The 18,665-nt window shown below is 36.5% G+C and overlaps 1 protein-coding gene across 1 annotated transcript; it reads left to right on the top strand.

Annotated features, from left to right (window-relative positions):
- The first annotated feature begins 460 nt into the window (after positions 1–460).
- LOC135743660 (uncharacterized) lies at positions 461–17,160 on the top strand. The gene is made up of 9 exons (XM_065261430.1): positions 461–494; positions 5,770–6,034; positions 6,140–6,285; positions 7,600–7,861; positions 9,780–9,919; positions 10,292–10,556; positions 15,577–15,713; positions 15,890–15,981; positions 16,628–17,160. The coding sequence occupies exons 1-9, from the start codon at positions 461–463 to the stop codon at positions 16,850–16,852; spliced, it is 1,566 nt and encodes a 521-aa protein (XP_065117502.1). The 3' UTR covers positions 16,853–17,160.
- Positions 17,161–18,665: the final 1,505 nt, after the last annotated feature.

Below are 18,665 nucleotides of genomic sequence, written 5' to 3'. Positions count from 1 at the left end.
ACAATTTATTGCCAAAGAGACGCAGGTGAGCGTGATGGAGACGTAGAGGAGGAGATGCAGGCGAGGGTGATGGAGACGTAGAATAGGAGTTGCAGGCGAGGGTGATGGAGACGTAGAAGAGGAGATGCAGGCGAGGGTGATGGAGACGTAGAAGAGGAGACGCAGGCGAGGGTGATGGAGACGTAGAAGAGGAGGAGACGCAGTCAAGCGTGATGGAGACGTAGAAGAGGAGACACAGGCGAGGGTGATGGAGACGTAGAGGAGGAGACGCAGGTGAGCGTGATGGAGACATAGAGGAGGAGATGCAGGCGAGGGAGATGGAGACAGTGGGGAGGAGATGCAGGTGAATGTGGTGGAGAAAGAGAGGAGGAGACACCACGAAGGAGACAGAGGATGGGTCATCTTCTATCGAACTGATTTAAGTCTCAGTCTTCATTGTAAAAGACAGACAGACGCAAACATGAAGTTTTACAGCTGCCTGCTGATCTTACTGGGTAAAGTACAAACTTTTGTGTTTTGCATTTTATTTCTCAACATTGTATTGTGTGAATATTTCTACCAGTAAATGTTTTACAACCGTTTATTTAATGCTTTACATTATTTGCTGTATTTTTTTCTTAGTTTATTGGCCAAAGTAACATTTGCACCATTTGCTTGACATTGAATCTATTCAACTCAATTTACTGTTTGTTTGTTTTATATGATGTGCTCATATTTACTGGGGGATTTTGTTTACATTTAAATTTTAGGATTGTTCTCTTAAGTATTTCTGGGACCCTTACGAAAATAAACCATGGTTTCTGTAGTTAAACCATGGTAACCACAAAATAATCAGGATTTCGACAACTATGGTTTTCAAAAACCACAGTTAAACCATGGTTAGTGTAGTAAAACCATAGTTTTGCTGATAGTAATCAATACATAAAAAAACATGGTTACTACACTTTTACCACAATAAAACCATGGTTAATTTTCGTTAGGGGAAGTTTACAAATCAGACTTGCTTATTAATAAGCTAAATCCCATCTGAAATCAATGTTTAAAAGTTTTGGGTTGTCAAATGTTAATACATCTTTGTGAACCTGAAGAGAACTGGCTTACATCCATTAAAAAGCAAAATGACAGCTGAAATGAGAAAAGTGAAATAACTATATTCTGAGAAAAGCTTATATATATTTTTTTTCAAGGGCCACTGCAGGTAAATAGTTTCATATATTTTGTTTTTGAAAGGGATTCAACAGGAATGGTTTCGGCTTGTTGCAAGTCTGGACATATTGATAACATTGACTCTGACCTTATTGCATATGAATTGGTCAATTTGCATCAGTATCAAACAAATGTGATTAATTCATTAGTGAAAATATTAATTTGTAATCACTGCTTAAATTGTGAACTAATAAAAAACAAAGGTGTTTCAAAGTAGGGTAACAAAACCCCAGATGATGTAAAAAGTAATGAAATGTCAGTTTAAATGAAGTGTCACTCAATGTAAGGATAAGTATTTGTAATTCAAATAAATTACAAATATAAACTCATTTGAATTTTGTGTGCACCGTTTGTTTGCAGAGTTAATATCATCAATTCTAGACATGGCAAATGGATATGCAGGTGAAGATCTTTTGTTTATTAACTACAATTAAACATTTTTACTCCCTGGGACGTTTTAGCCTCTTGCCAGGATGGCTTAAATGGGACGGCAATTTAATCCCTTGGGGGGCTCCACACTGTGACTGATAGTGACTTCTACTTCTTTTAATGTATTTATTAATTTATTTACTACGCCTACCTATATTGTTGTCTATTTTATGCATTTGACTTTCACTTTTAAATCTTAATAAGTCTGATGATCATGAATTAACCCAGACAAATGATTTCAGCACGCAAATGAAAAACATAAGTTGCATTGGAATTCAGCGAAATAGCGAATTACCTTCATTGAGGTTTTAACCATTTCTTCCTTAAATGTGCAATACTTTTAAGAACAATGAAACAAATATTGGAAAAGTGGGACACTGAGGCGGCGTTCGTGGAAGGGACATACCCTCATTGCGAGGCCACAGTTTACAACAAACAACACAGTTTAGAACAGGGGTGTCCAGACTTTTTTGTGTGGCGATCTACTTTTAAAATGATAGAGCCGACAAGATCTCACTGCTGAAAACACAGTTAATTATTTTTATAACATTTTAAATGCTTGTTAGGACTATACCTCTACATTGAATTAAGGGTTGTTACCATTACTCTATTCTTTTTGAAGAGCTAAAAAAAATCATTGAGTACATGTCGAGTATTCCTTAAAATAGCGGAGATACGGTTTAGTGAAACAAACTAGAAAATGACAACATATAAATCAGCGCTACACTGCCTCGCCCTCTCTCTCTCGTTTGCTCGCTCGCTCGCTCACACACACTGTGCGCGTGGATCAGCTCCTGGGTGAAGGCAAGAATGGGCATCCACATTTGAGAAGACAGGCGCAGCAACTCAGAGTAATTGTGAAACACACAAGTTTTTTAAGACCATATTGCCAATTTCACGCGTGGAACAGCAGTTAACTTATGTGCGATCAACCGGCATTGCGTTTGCGATCGACTGGTCGATCCTGATCGACGTATTGGACACCCCTGGTTTAGAACAAACGACAAGAAAACAAAGAAGAGAAATCAAACATCATGCTGATGAAAATGCTCGACAGCTTTCTGTTCTTGGAAGAAGTAAACATTAAAGAACGTCAGTCCCTAGTATACCTTTGGCTTTAAAATTAGTACCCGCAGCTATGCTCTATAGCAGGGGTTCCCAACCCCTGCACTGGAGGGCTACCGTCCTGCAGACTTTAGTTCCAACCCAGCTCCAACATACCTGTCTGTAATGATCAAGTAACCCTGAACACCTTGATTAGCTGCTTCTGTTGTGTTTGATTGAGGTTGGAGCTAAAATCTGCAGGACGGTAGCCCTCCAGTGCAGGGGTTGGGCACCCCTGCTCTAGCATGCAATTCATTCAATATATCTTATGAGAAAAGTGATCTTAGAATTTACATTGACATGTATTGTAACACACCATGTTTTTACAGCTCAAGACAGGTTTACTGTTAAATGTTGTAAAGTTACCGTAGCTGGGCCAATAGCTGTAAATTTACGTTATTAACTCTTTCCCTGCCATTGATGAGTTATCTCGTTATTTACTAATTTTAAACTCTGTGTATGTTTTGATCACCGTTCTGAATCTGATCTCTAACCAAATTCCTTCACAAAAATGCAATTATTTTAGCTTTTTGCTAAAAAATTATTTTTAAAGAAAAATACTCATATTTAAGAGTTTATAAGCACAGAAAACAATATAAATAGGATTCCCCCCCCCATTTTTTTGTTTTTGTTTGTTTGTTTAAAAAAGCAGAGGGTCTGTTCTTTCATTTGATATATTTGTATGTATATATTTTTTCAGATGAAGATTTTCCTGGAAGGCATTTTGTGAAACTTATTTGAAAATCACAAACAATGTTGGCAGGCAACTTTTCAAAAAATGGCTGGCAGGAAATGAGTTATAAACTATGTATTGAAATAACCACTTTCTACTGTTACAAACTGGCTTTACTTTTTACAGAAGTTTATTATAGCGAATGCAGAGAACCCATTGCTGGGAATTACCCATGGTGGAGACTGTATATGACTTATACATATCGTGTGAACAGAGTTGTCTTCAATAACAGACTAAACTGTGGTTCAGAACAAATAACTGGAGCAGAGCTTCGCATTGGCAGCTCAAAAGTCAACAACGGCAACAGCAATCCACTGTGAGTTATACACTGATTCGGCTGTTTTAAGAAGCACAGCTGTGTTAATGAAGAGATGCCTTACTAAATTAAATCTGCATGTTTATGAACATAAAACAAAAACATTTTAGATTATTTCTGTTCAAATTATTGTGATTAATAAATTAAAAATGAACTTTAAAACTAAAGGACTGTGACTTAATGAATCTGCCCTTACAAATTCAAAGACAAGTACTGCCACAAAAAGTGGGTGTAACACTTCTTTTCGTGTAAGATTTAAAATTATAGTTTGGAATTGGAGTATTAGTTATTGCATTATTTTACAAGTACACATTTCAACACATTCATGCAGTCCCTCCTAGACTATGTTCATGATATAGTTTGGAATGGAGTTCTATTTATTACATTATTTAAATAAGAAAATAAACCCCATGTAACTTCATGTACTCCATTCAAAAATATACTTAAACACTGTCATGCTTTTGTTGTTCTTTGCTTTTCTCAAGAAAACAAGAAAAGAGCTATATAAATAAAATTGAATTGAAGACAATACAGGCTTATCAACAGTGGGTTAATATTATTTAGCATATACAGTATTTGTAATAGAAGTCTCTATTTATGCCACTCAGATCTGCTTGTTTTCATTTGAATTTCGCTCAATAAGCTCAAACACTAGCCTGGCTAACGAAAATGAGACGTGGTCTGGGAACCACATGCTCATTTTCTCGTATTTGAGGCGTGTTTACAAATGCCCAGAGCCGTTTATCAGCCATTCATTTATGAGTATGTAGCTCATAGCCAATTGTTTCAATTATACCAGATGACGTATGTAGAGCGACAAAAATTCAAACATAAACAACTTTTATCGGGTACATGTGCACACAGCTAAACCGGTAGCTGTATATTGATGTTGAAAAGCGACACAACTTAGTGGCACTGTGACAACCACAGTAGATAGGCTACAGGCATAATGACAATATGATATTAATAAATACCACTTACCATTTATAAGGTAATTGTACTTCGTTGACGACGATGCCTAGGAGGTTGGTCCTATAAAACTCTGTGGCTATCATGTCTTGCCATATCCAAACATCCTTCTTGGATTTGAAATTGTTAAATGCCAAAAGTTGCTTTTTTTTTTAAATAAACTTGCGTTCAAAACTACCACTATCTAAGGCTGCATTGAAAAGTAACTTTGCGTCTGCTGCCGTCTTGGATAAACAAAACTGCTTCGGTGTGTCGCATAGACGTCGTCATCGTCTTGCTACCCCCTCCGTGTTCTGTGATTGGCTCCTTATTTCAGAGGAAAAACTGGTCCATAGTTTCCATGCTAGACTTGCTGCATTAATAAATTTGCGCGCAAGGCAGCATGGGGAAACCCAGGCTACTCAAACACAGTAAGGTTAATATAATAATAAAGCAGTTTTATTTATTTAATGCATTCCTTCATTTTATTTATAAGTTAAAAACTTTGTCTTTCAAACACATCTCTCTCTCTCTCGCTTTAGATGTGCTATTATTGATGGTATTCCAGCCAACATGTCCCACACCTACTATTGTAATGGATTGATGTGATATTATCTCAATGTGTTTCTTCCTGGAAATAATAAGAACCTTAGTCTGTGTGAGTTGTGGGTCTATAGAGAAGGTAAGTCTGTTTATATCATCATCAGCTAATCTCTTCACATCATTACAGTATATATTACTGTATGGTATGCGGTTTCCCGGACAGGGATTAGACTAGTCCTAGACTAAAATAAACATAAGAGCTGTCCAAACTAAAAACAACTTGCACTGACATATCTTAAAATACATGCCCTTTGTTTTGCATCAAAATGCACACAAGTAATGTTTTTAGTAAGACATGTTTGGTAAAACTAGTTATATTTCCTAATTAAACTAAGGTCTAGTCCTGGTTTAAGCTAATCTCTGTCCGGGAAACCACCCCTATATTACTTAAGTGTCAGGTTCTTACAAACATTTCTCGATGCATTTCCAGAAAATTTGGCGACTGGAGCAGCTGTTATACAGTCATCAACATATGACGATTTGTATGCTGAAAGAGCTATCGATGGCAGACTAGATTCACCGTGCACAGAAACTGTTAATGGGAGTGACCCATGGTGGAGACTGGATCTGCAGGCCATATATCATATAAACAGCATTGTCATTACAAACGTTTTGTACTGCTGTGCAGATCGAATTAACGGAGCAGAGATTCGCATTGGAAACTCTTTGGAGAACAACGGCAACAACAATCCACTGTGAGAAGCTCTTTCAGTTAAACTGATGGGTTTTTACTAGGGATGCACCGATAGATCATCTCTCTTTCTCTCTCTCTCTCTCTCTCTCTCTCTCTCTCTCTCTAGATGTGCTGTTATAACTAGTATCGCATTAGGTCAGCCCCACACCTACAAATGTTCTGGAATGGAGGGACGTTATCTGAATGTGTTTATTCCTGGAAATGACAAGGTCCTGTCTATGTGTGAGGTGGAGGTCTTTGGAGGTAAATCTATAGTATTGCTTCAAAATATTAATTTATAGTAATCTGATGGCGCAGTGGATAAGACACACGCCTTTGGTGTGAGAGATCTGGGTTCAAATCCACTGTGACACACCATTGTGTCCCTGAGCAAGACACTTAACCCCTAGTTGCTCCAGAGGCGTGCGACCTCTGACATATATAGCAATTGTAAGTCACTTTGGATAAAAGCGTCAGATAAATGTAATCTCCTTACATTATCATATATTTCATCATGCAGATGTGGTTTATTTATTGGTGAATAAATTAGGATATTTTTTTAAACGTGAATGAAAGGAAAACAGAGGTGTTTGGAGGTAACTCACAAGATAACAACATTCAACATGGAGTTCCAAGAAGTGTTATGTCATTTTGGATGTGCTTTGTATTTGTAATTCAAATGAATGTTAAATATAAATACATGTGTTACACATTTGAATCCTGTGGTCACATGTTTTTTTTTTTTTTTTTTTTGCAGAGTTATCACCATCAAATCCTGAAATGGAAAATGGATATCCAAGTAAGACTTTTTTATTATTTTTGGGGCAGTTGTAGTCTGTGGTTATAGAGTCGTAGTTCCAATCTCTTGGCTGGCGGGTTGCTGCCCTGGAGCAAGGCACCTTACCCTAATTGCTCCCCAGGCACTGGGATAGCTTCCCACTGAATTCACTTCTCACTGGGATGGGTTAAATGCAGAGGTCAAGTTTCGAGTATGCGTTGAATACTTGACAAGCTTGTCACTTTCATTTTTACTTTTCATCTGTTGCGTTTGATGGAACTGGCAACTAACTACAGTACATTGCAACAATGCTTGGGATCATTGCACTCCAAAATCTGCTAGGTTATTTTCAAGACAGTGTAAGGTTGTAATTTAACCTATGCTGGGTGTGAAAATCATTAAAAATGGCACACTAGCTGGCATCTTTAAAAAAAAACACTGGTAGGGAAAGAGTTAAACTATTTGGGGAGGTTTTCCAGACAGGGTTTGGATTAATACAGTGCTGAGACTAGTTATATAAGGACATTGAGGTAGTTTTTAACAAACATACCCTACAAAATAAAATTGCGACTGCAGTGTGCGCCATGGATTGTATTCTGATAGTAATGTATTATATTGCATTAATGTCAAGAGATCCTTCTTAAACAATACTGGTATGCATCTGATATATGACCAGATATGTCAGTGCAAGTTATGCAAGCTCAAACATGCACTTTAGTCTGGGACTAGGATAAGACCTGTCCAGAAAACCACACTCTTAACTATTTAAACATTCAGCATATTACACACCTTGATATTGAAATTTCCAGAAAATTTGGCATCAGGAGGAGGTGTTATACAGTCATCCACATCTTCCAGTGGATCTGCTGAGAAGGCTATTGATGGCAAACTAGATACCTTCACAGAAAGCCTTTCTGAGAGTAACCCATGGTGGAGAGTGGATCTGGGTTATACGTACCGTGTGGAAAGTGTTGTCATCAGTAACAGAGTAGACTGCTGTTCAGACCGAATCAATGGAGCAGAGATTCACATCGGCAACTCTTTGGACAAAAATGGCAACAACAATCCACTGTGAGTTACAGTACATACTGCGATTTAGCTTATATTGTTGCGTATATGAAGAGATGCAACATTTACTGTAATGAACCTGCCTGTTTTGAGCATAACACAAAAAAACATATTCGTTTTTTACATACTTTAGTTTTTTGCTTTAAAGCTTTAAAGCACTCTGACTTCAGTAAAATGAAATCCTGCCTTACTCACATTATAGTTTAAACTGTTTAAATGATCTGTGTCTCTTGATGAAACAATCAAATGCTAAGTAGACTCACAAAAACCAATAAGATTCAAAGTTATCACCTTTGTGCCATAACACTTAGATCTGCTAGTTTTCATTTTAAATCATAGAATATTAAAAAATATGGACGTAGTGTCGGTGACGTCACCCATAGGTTTGTGAAGATCTTTTTTGAAGGCAATAGTTAGTGGGGCCTGCCATCACCATCTTAACATCGTGTCACTATGCATCACTCACGAATAACCGAAAATGGGTAAAAAGGCAGAACATTGGTGAAGCTGAAGTGGTTGGTTGCTGAAACCACGCCTGCCTAACTCAACAGTAGTGACAACCTTAATTATGCAGAACTTTAAGGCTTAATATAATTTAAATGGATGGGTTACACAAATCTTCACCCCCCCTCACAGTTGTCATGAAGGCCAAAATTTGTTTTTCTACCAGGCTGTAAACTTATTATTTTTTGCTGTAAAGTTGGGCATTTAAACATGGGGGTCTGTGGGTATTTGATTCCCTTTTGGAGCCTCTAGTGGCCAGTCGATGAATTGCAGTGTAAATCACTTGCGTTAGCTTTAAAGGTGGTGTGTGTAAATATATATATATGTGTGTGTGTGTGTGTGTGTGTGTGTGTGTGTGCGTGCGTGCGTGCGTGCGTGCGTGCGTGCGTGCGTGCGTGCGTGCGTGCGTGCGTGTGTGTGTGTGTGTGAAATACAAGTAAATTAAACAGGAAGCGATCACTGGTCAGACATTGGCTGGGCATCACGTTGCAGGAAGGCCTGTGGTTGAATATCTGTTCAGTTCTGGACAGGCTAACTATTGCGGCATAAGTATATTACCCAGACGAGTTATGTGAATGCTTTGTTAAGGAGAAATGTCTTAAGTTTAGATTTCAATTGCTCAACTGTGTCTGATCCTCGAACATTATTCAGTAAATCATTCCAGAGCTTAGGGGCTAAGTAGGAAAATGATCTACCACCTTTAGACACTTTTGATACTCTAGGGATAATTAAGTGACCAGAAGTTTGCGACCGCAGTGTACGCGATGGATTGTATTCTGATAGTAATGTTGTCATGGTCCTGTCTTCAGGTCACAGTTTAAGTCATAGTGACAGGATCATGGCAGCCCAATGTTTTGTGTGAGAGCACTGGCTTTGTTTTTTCATTGCCATGTGCTTTCTGTCTCGTCTCCTGACCCCGCCCCCTTGTTTCCTCATTAATTATCCCATCATTGTTTGAATCATGTCACCTGTTCCCCTCTTGATTTGTTCCCTTATTTAATGCCCTTGTGTTTGCTGTCCTGTGCTCGTTCGTTTTGTACCAGTCCTGTTAGAGTTTATGCTATTGCTAGTCCAGTGTATCTTTTGTCAAGTTTATTGTTTTGCCAAGTCTGTTTAGTGTTTTGTTTGCATAGTGTGTTTCGCCCCCTCGTGGGTTTTGTTTTCTTGTTTTGTCTCAAATAAAAGTTTTTGTCAAAGTGTCTGCACCTGGGTTCATGTCGTGTTCCTGACAAATGTATTATATTGCATTAATGTCAAGAGATCCTTCTAAAAGTTAAACAATGCACCTTTAACTATTATTTGTTTCCTCGTATTATTTTTATATTAAAAATAATAATCTAATAATTCGACAAGTAATGTTTGCATTTTTATTTACTCTTCTTTGTGCATATTTTAAATTCTCTCTCTCTTTCTTTAGATGTGCTGTTATTTCTGGTATTCCAGCAGGTCAGTCCTACATCTACTCATGTGGTGGGATGGTGGGACGATACGTCAATGTGTTTCTTCCTGGGGCTGGGAAGATTCTTAATCTATGTGAGGTGGAGGTTTATAAGGAAGGTAGGTCTACGTCTGTTTATAATATCAGCTAATAGTAAATATCATCAGTATCAGGGCAAATAAAGCAGTTTTTCCAACTAACAGACATCAGCCAATTGTTTAAAGAAAGCCAATCTAAAGAAAAGAAATCTAAATGGGTGAGAACTTGTGCTGTGTGTGTGAAAAAAGTATATTTTTGTGGATTTGGTTTGCATCGGCTAACATTGACAACAGAACTGCATTTAATAGGATTTCTTTACATAATTCAAAGCATCTGATGTCATTCTAAATAAATGAATATGGGTATCGCAACAGAATCTTTGTATTGGTGCATTCCTACCTTTCACTTTTCCAGATTCAGGTTCTTACAAACCTTTCCTAACGCATTTCCAGAAAATTTGGCACAAGGAGCAGCTGTACTGCAGTCATCAACATGGTTCATTAACTATGCTGAAAAAGCTATTGATGGCAAACTAGATTCAACATGTGCAGGAACTATATATGGGAGTAACCCATGGTGGAGACTGGATCTGGGTGCCGTGCACTGTATAGACCGGGTTGTCATTACGAACAATGTTGACTGCTGTCCACAACAGATAGTGGGAGCAGAGATTCACATTGGAAAATCTTTGGAAAACGACGGAAACAACAATCCACTGTGAGAAGCTCTTTCATTTAATACTGATGAGTTTTTAAATGTGATAGTCAACAGTCCATGTGGATTGTTTTAAGTACAGTGCACAGCATAAATGAGTACACCCCCTTTGAAAATTAAGATTTTTCTCCATTTGTTAGTAAATATGAGACCAATTTGCTTTCTTTTTTACCAAACAGTTTTATTAAACATTTATTTTTATTGACAAAAGAGTGAAAGTCACTGACCATCTTTAGGATACAAAAATAATTAATTTAGATAAAATGGGGTAATGCATAAATGAGTACACCCTGATGAATATGTTAGCAAAATAAATAAAGTGTAATTAACAGGAATTCACTAGGAAATTATGAATATAATTAATCATCACACAGGTGGCCACAGGATAACTGGCAATTGAGGGTGGTATTTAAAAGAGAAAATCCACTCTCATGTAATGGTGACAGAATAGCACCACATGGTCTCAAGACGTGAGAAATAAAATCATTTATTTGCACAAAATGGTTAAGGTTTCAATATAATTAGTTAAGCATAGCAAATAAGTTTGAATACTGTCACGAAAGGGATCCAAAAATTAAAAAAGGAAGCTCTCTGCGATCTCCAGGATGTTTACTGAAGTTATCACCTCGTCAAGGTTTTGTGATGAGAGATGTCGAAAAAAATCATCATGCAAGTTCAGCACAGTTGGCTAAATCATTAGAAAGTCAATCTGGGGTGTTTCCCATGACACAAGACGACGGATGTACAGTGCAATAAGAGAGGCATGTATGGCTGTCATTCATAGAGAAAGCCACTGGTAAAGCAAAAAAAGCCTTTTGCTTGAGAAAGGTAAAAACTATTGGGTCTCTAGCTCTCTATACTTTGGAGTAATGAGACAAAGACTAATGAAACATGTAGCAGATAACAGTGAAGATCTGGATATTGTAATAGAAAACCTGAGCAACGTTTGCTCTAGCACGCTGGATGCCGTTGCTCCGATTCAAAAAAAGAGAATCAAAGAAAAAACGCCAGCTCCATGGTATGATCATCATACCGCAGCCCTAAAAAAGGTAGCTAAAAAAATGGAACGAAACTACAGAAGCACAAAGTTAGAGGTATGGGGTTCAGCATGGAAAGAGAGTGTTAAATACTACAGACAAGCTATTAAAAACCACCAGATCTACCTATCTCAGCAAGCTCATTAAAAAAAAAATCATATTAACTGCATTTCCTCTTTAGTACAGTTGCGAAACTGACTAGAAACCAAGAACAAACAGAAACCAATAGTAAACTCCAACACAATAGTAAAGACTTCATGAACTTCTTTACTAACAAAATTATGTTTATTAGGGAAAACATAGAAACTACACAAGCAGCCACCACTATACCCAATAGTACATTTACCACTAGTTTACCATACGAACATCTTGAGTTCCCACAAAACTACTTAAAGAGGTATTCCCTGTAGTGTCAGCCCCGGTACAAAATATCTTTAACTCATCGCTAGAATTAGGATACGTTCCAACAGCTTTCAAACTAGCAGTTATTAGACAGCTCAGTAAAAAACAAACCTTGACCAGGGAGATCTTAATAACTTTAGACCAATCTCAAATCTACCTTTTCTTTCTAAGATATTAGAAAAGGTAGTTAACAAGCCAGCTATACACATTCTTAGTGAATAATAATACATATGAAAAGTTCCAATCAGGATTCAGGCCCCACCATAGCACAGAGACAGCGCTGCTTAGAGTTACAAATGACCTCCTTTTAACATCCGATCGTGGTGAAATCTCAATCCTTATATTACTAGACCTTAGTGCAGCCTTTGACACAATAGATCACACAATCTTACTTAATAGACTAGAAAAGTATGTTGGCATCAGTGGTCAGGCATTAGCCTGGTTTAGATCGTATCTAACCAATCGATATCACTTTGTTTATGTAAATGAGGAAGAGTCATATCACTCCCTGGTTAAATACGGTGTACCGCAGGGATCAGTTTTAGGTCCTATCCTGTTCTCGTTATATATGTTACCTCTAGGAGACATTATCAGGAAACATAACATAAGTTTTCACTGCTATGCGGATGATACCCAGCTTTACATCTCCTCACATCCGAGCGAAACCCACCAGTTTGCTAAACTAACAGACTGCATTAGTGATATTAGGGACTGGATGGCACATAACTTTCTTATGCTAAACTCCATTAAGACAGAGATACTTATTATTGAACCAAATCGCTCCAAACATAATATGTCAGATTACAAATTGCCCATAGATGGCTGCACGGTGGTGCCATCTTCCACGGTTAAGAATTTAGATGTAATGTTCGACAGCAATCTATCTTTCGTTAGTCATATCTCCAACGTCTGCCGCACAGCATTCTTCCATCTTAGAAATTTCTCAAAAATACACCATATCCTGTCTGCATCAGATGCAGAGACGCTTATCCACGCTTTTATGACCTCTAGACTAGACATTGTAACTCGTTACTCGGGGGATGTCACGCAAATCAGGTAAACAAGCTTCAGCTAGTTCAAAATGCTGCTGCAAGAGTACTTACTCGATCTAAAAAGTATGATCACATAAGTCCAATTTTGGCATCTTTACACTGGCTACCGGTTAAATATCGCATACAATTTAAAATATTACTAATCACCTACAAAGCCTTAAATGGCCTAGCGCCCTCGTATATTAAAGAACTACTATCAGAATACAATCCATCACGCACACTACGATCACAAAATTCTGGCCAATTAATTATATCTAGAGTATCAAAAGTGTCTAAAGGTGGTAGATCCTTTTCCTATCTAGCCCCTAAGCTCTGGAATGATTATCCAAATAATGTTCGAGAATCAGACACAGTCGATCACTTTAAGTCTAAACTTAAGACATAGCATTCACATAACTAATCTGGGTAATATACTTATGCCGCAATAGGTATCTTGTCTGGAACCGAGCAGATTTTAAACCACAATTCTGTATGACATTTGCATTACATGCGAACGGCCCCTACACTAATAGGATTTTGTTTCTCTCTCCCTGTCTCATATTCGACCCCGAGGACAATGAGATAAACAGACCCAGTTCCTGTAGCTGTGAAGGTCATCACACCACTGGTCTACTGGCCTTTCTTCAACGTGTTGCCCAGCCGATACGCGACCAACGACCACCGGCTGAACCAGTTTAATCCACTTACCTGCTTCCTATCTCTACCGTGTTTATATATATAAATATATATTAATCTCTCTCAAGGGTTTTTGTCCTTCTAGGAGTTTTCCCACAGGGTTTTTCTCCTAGGGGTTTTTTCATCTCCAGGAGAATCAGCCAACATTGGTTTAACTTAGCACTTTACTGTATACGTTACATTATTACTACGTTTGCTTGTATGGTTTATTCTTAGCCGCTGTATTCTTCTTCTTATATTATCTATAGATTATTCTGTGTTTTCCCCACATCTATTCATATAAAGCTGCTTTGAAACAATTGACAATTGACAATCTTTGTGGCTCTGAGGTGTTCCAAACTTTATGGTGTGGAAATGGTGAGGAGTACAATGAAAAATGCATGGTACCAACAGTAAAGCATGGTGGCAGTGTTCTTCTGTGGGCTTCCATGAGTGCTGAAGGTGTCGGAGAGTTGAACTTTATAGACGGCATCATGAATACACAGATGTACTGTGAAATACTTTAAGAGAAGATGCTACCATCACTCTGTGCCGTTGGTCACTGGGCAATCTTTTAACATGATTGTGACCCAAAACACACATCTAAGGTCACTAATTCATTTTAGAAGAAGCACAGGGTAAAAGTGAATCAGACCTCAACCCCAGGTTGAGGTATGGGGAGCTCTGAAAAGACAAACAGAACGTAATTTTCCTTCCAGGATCTGAAAGAGGTTATTGTTCAAGAATGGAGAATAAAAGATGTAACTGTATGTTTTTAACTTCTTTATTCAGTGTCTAAAAGAATTAGTGCTGTTTTTAATGGAAGCCATACAAAATATTAGATATATTTTTTAAGAATCTTTGTAGGGTGTACTTATTTTTGCATCACCTCATTTGATTTAAATGTTTTATTTTTCATGTCCTTAAGATGGTAAGTGACTTTCACTCTTATGTTAAGAAACATAAATGTTTTATAAAACTGGTGTGTAAAAATACAGCAAATAGGTCTCATATTTACTAACAAATGGAGAAAAATCTTAATTTTCAAAGGGGGTGTATTCATTTATGCTGTGCACTGTAGATGCAGGCAAAAAAGTCTCTGATTAATATTTATTAATATCTTTTTATACTAGGGAATAAAGATTAATCAAAAGATTAAACGTCAAAAGATTAATTGCATACATAATAAAAGTTTGTGTTTGCATAATATATTTGTGTGTGTAATTATTATGTATATATAAATACACACATAGTGTAAATGTATAATTTTAAGAAAAATATTTATGTATATATCAAAATATAAATAAATATACATTACTGTGCAAAAGTCTTAGGCTACCACCACCAGATTTGTTGTTTTAGCAAAGTAATGTCCATCCATATTTATTTTTCACTCTTTTTATTACAAAAATAAACATACAGGAAATATGTACACAAAATTAAAAACAAAACATTTTTAGAACTAAATTCTTCTTTAGGCATCAGTCAGTATTTAGTGTTGATCTCTCTTGGCCCGAAACAAATCTTGAGCTTTTTTGAGGTTTATTTGAAGTCATTCAATTAGGATTACAAAAAATATATATTTTTTATTTGGGTGCCATTTGTTTTGTCTCAAGATGCACACCATCACTGTTTTTGTAAGGTATGTTTGTAAAAACAGCATGCTGGTGGCCTAAGACATTTATTTGCACAGTACTGTAAGATGTTTTTAAATTAAGGCACCTTAAAAAATGCATTTTCGTCTGGGACTAGGATAAGCCCTCTCTCTCTCTCTCTCTCTCTCTCTCTCTCTCTCTCTCTCTCTCTCTCTCTCTCTCTCTCTCTCTCTCTCTCTCTCTCTCTCTCTCTCTCTCTCTCTCTCTCTCTCTCTCTCTCTAGATGTGCTGTTATTTCTGGTATTCCAGCAGGTGAGTCCTACACCTACAATTGTTTTCTAATGGAGGGACGTTATGTGAATGTGTTTCTTCCTGGAAATGGGAAGACCCTTTCTATGTGTGAGGTGGAAGTCTTTGCAGGTAAGTCTGAGTATTGCTTAAAATATTAACTAATAATAATTATGTCCTTACATTATCACATATTTTTGTCAGAACTCTACAAAACATATATTTTTGCAAACGTGTTTCTAAATTTTGTGCATTAGTATTTTTTATATTTTAGACATTGTGTGTTTTTGTATCTGCATGTATGTTAGATCGCTGTGTTAAAAGGTCTATGATAAAGATGAAGTTTAGCTCCAGTGCTGATTTGACTGAAACTACAGTGAAAAACAATCTACTGAAACAGGTGAGAGAAAGAAATCAAAATTGATTATTTCTCATTAAAGTTCATTTTTTAAGATTCAAAACTGCACAAATATCATTACAATTTTTTTCTGTAAAATCTGATTATCACTGTTTCTGGAGCTCAAAAAGTACATTGCATTAGTAAGGTCTGTATTTGATTATGCAAATATACTAGTCAACATTTAAAGTGGATCAAAACCTTTCATAAATGTTGTCTATAGTTTTGAACAATACCCGTTCCTGTTGGCAACTGGCGCTGCATGGAGCAGAGACGCTTGACTTTATGACTGCGGACAACTCTTATGAAGTTTTTTTGATCTTCTTCAAATGTTGACTAGTGTAGTTATTATCAAAACTGCACAATCATAAAGTCAAGCACCCTTGCTCCATACAGCGCCAGCTGCACAAGTGCCTCTGCTCGATGCACCATCTGCTGTGCAGTCATAAAGTCAGGTGCCTTTGCTCCGTGCAGCGCCAGCTGCGCAGTCATAAAGTCAAGCACCTGCTCCATGCAGTGTCATTTGTCGACTTTGCCGATTCAAACATTGATTTCAAACATATTCCAACAAATCATAGATCATTTGAAGGGTTTTTTAACAGAAAATGTGAAATATCTCATTTTTAAAAATTATACATTTTTGTTATAGTTGGAAACTGCTCTGGATAACAGCGGATTAAAAAATGTGACAGTGCAGTGGTCGCAAGACCCTGTGGAGGAAATTATCATGGTGAAAGATGAAATACGTGAGTCTGTTCTCACAAACACATTCAATAACATCATTTCTGTTTGTGTATGCATATTTACTTTGAAAAAACAGTGCAATGTCATTACAAAAATTTTTTATTTTACAGCTTGCAGTGCCGGAAATTAATCCTGGGAATTTACGCTGTTCTATAAAAGTTAAATGCAAATTTAATTGACATTACATAAGATGCCTTTTGTCCCTTTGAATAAAAATCATAATGTACTGTAAGATTTCAAAGATTTCATCTCTGCTTGCTTTACTTTATCCTGTAATATCTGAATAAAACTTTCAGCTATTTATAATGTCAACATATCATTAGATGGTTGAATTAGGTATAAAACTTTTTTTAATATTAATAATTAATCAATTAATAAATGTATTTATTTATTATGAAATCATTTCACTCTGCAGATATTATAAAATAGTCACTGAGAACTATCATGTTATTGTAACCACTACTGTTGGTGATTTTTATTTATCTACTGTGGCAGCTTCTCTAAAGGTTTTTTTAAAGATAATTTCAAGAGAAAAGTTTAATTCAGTAGACTTTTTATAACAGATTTATTGCCATATCCAAATACTCAGTAGCGGCCTGTGACCTCTCTTCCATGGTGCACATATTTAAAATATGTGTTCAGAGTGTCAAGTGTGTTGCTCCTCATGTAAAAATATGTGTTTGTTGCATCATGCCAAGACACTAACTTAACACTAAACTGTAACTAGACTAAGCGAGTATCTGGCAAACATGAGCAGCAGGCTTGTATTTTGACATGACACATGATGCACATGACGAGCCACACACATAACGGGCTAAATACATGTTGTGAAGAGCTTCGCATCGCGCGCCTTTGAAAAAAAGTCACCGGCTGCCACTGCAAATACTCATCACTGAATCTGTGTCTTTCTGGTTTTGGAAGATTTACACCTGGACCACATTGTAAAAATATCATTGTGAAGATATTGTGTCTAAGTACCTTCCTTCCTAAGATATCCTAAGATTTTTTGTTTCAAAATGTTTTTCCTGTATTTTTTTCTCATTAAGAGGCCTCAAAACAAAAAAACAAATCTGACCCTGTCTGTAAACTCAAGTCTCATAATCGAAAGAATCAAAGTTTGATTTCATTCACTGATTTCACTTTCTGGTATAGAGTACTTTCTGTGTCAGGTGGTACAACCACAACCTAGTAAAACTAGATGAATGCTATTTTATCAAACACATTTTAATTGCATTTAAAAATGTATTTGTGAATAATATCACAGGCAAAAGATTATACCAGCATCTGCAAGTCTGTGTTAATGTAAATTCATTTCAAAGATCAGATGATGCAACCAGAAAGTCAAAGGGTGCAATTAACTGCTATGAATGACTCTAAGAAACATTAAGCTAGATCATTTTAATAAACTAAAAATGTTAAAAAAAAAATAGTTTAGATTCTCTATAATTGTTATTATACTGTTTTAAAACAATTTGGAGTTTTCATGTATTAGTGTTATGGTAAAGTTGTACACTTTTAGACTATTTTCAGGTTTATACATTTAAATGGCACAAATTCAAAATTAAAAATCAAAACCATTGTGAAAAAAATAAAAATAAAATGCACTGAATTGTTGCTCAATAAACAAAACATTGTTCCTGACTCAAAAATATGCATTGCATCCATTTTTTTAAACACATTTTTAGGGGATTGTTTCGTCATACAGGTCAAGTTCAAGTTCATTTATTTATAAGCACATTTCAAACAGCCACAAGACTGACCAAAGTGCTGTACATTAAAAGTAAAGGAAAACAAATAAAGCAAAAATAAAAACAGAATGCATTTAAATCCAAAAACACTATACACTATAGTGAAATACAATTAAAAATTAATATGCCAGCTCAAACAGATAGGTCAAGTCATGGGGTGCTGATCACAAAAGGATCTGGTCAGTTTTATTATGC

The sequence above is a fragment of the Paramisgurnus dabryanus genome, chromosome 2 (assembly GCF_030506205.2).
Source record: "Paramisgurnus dabryanus chromosome 2, PD_genome_1.1, whole genome shotgun sequence".
In the NCBI taxonomy this organism is placed as follows: domain Eukaryota; kingdom Metazoa; phylum Chordata; class Actinopteri; order Cypriniformes; family Cobitidae; genus Paramisgurnus; species Paramisgurnus dabryanus.
Note: the sequence above shows the minus strand (reverse complement) of the source record. Positions and strands in the feature narration are given on the sequence as shown.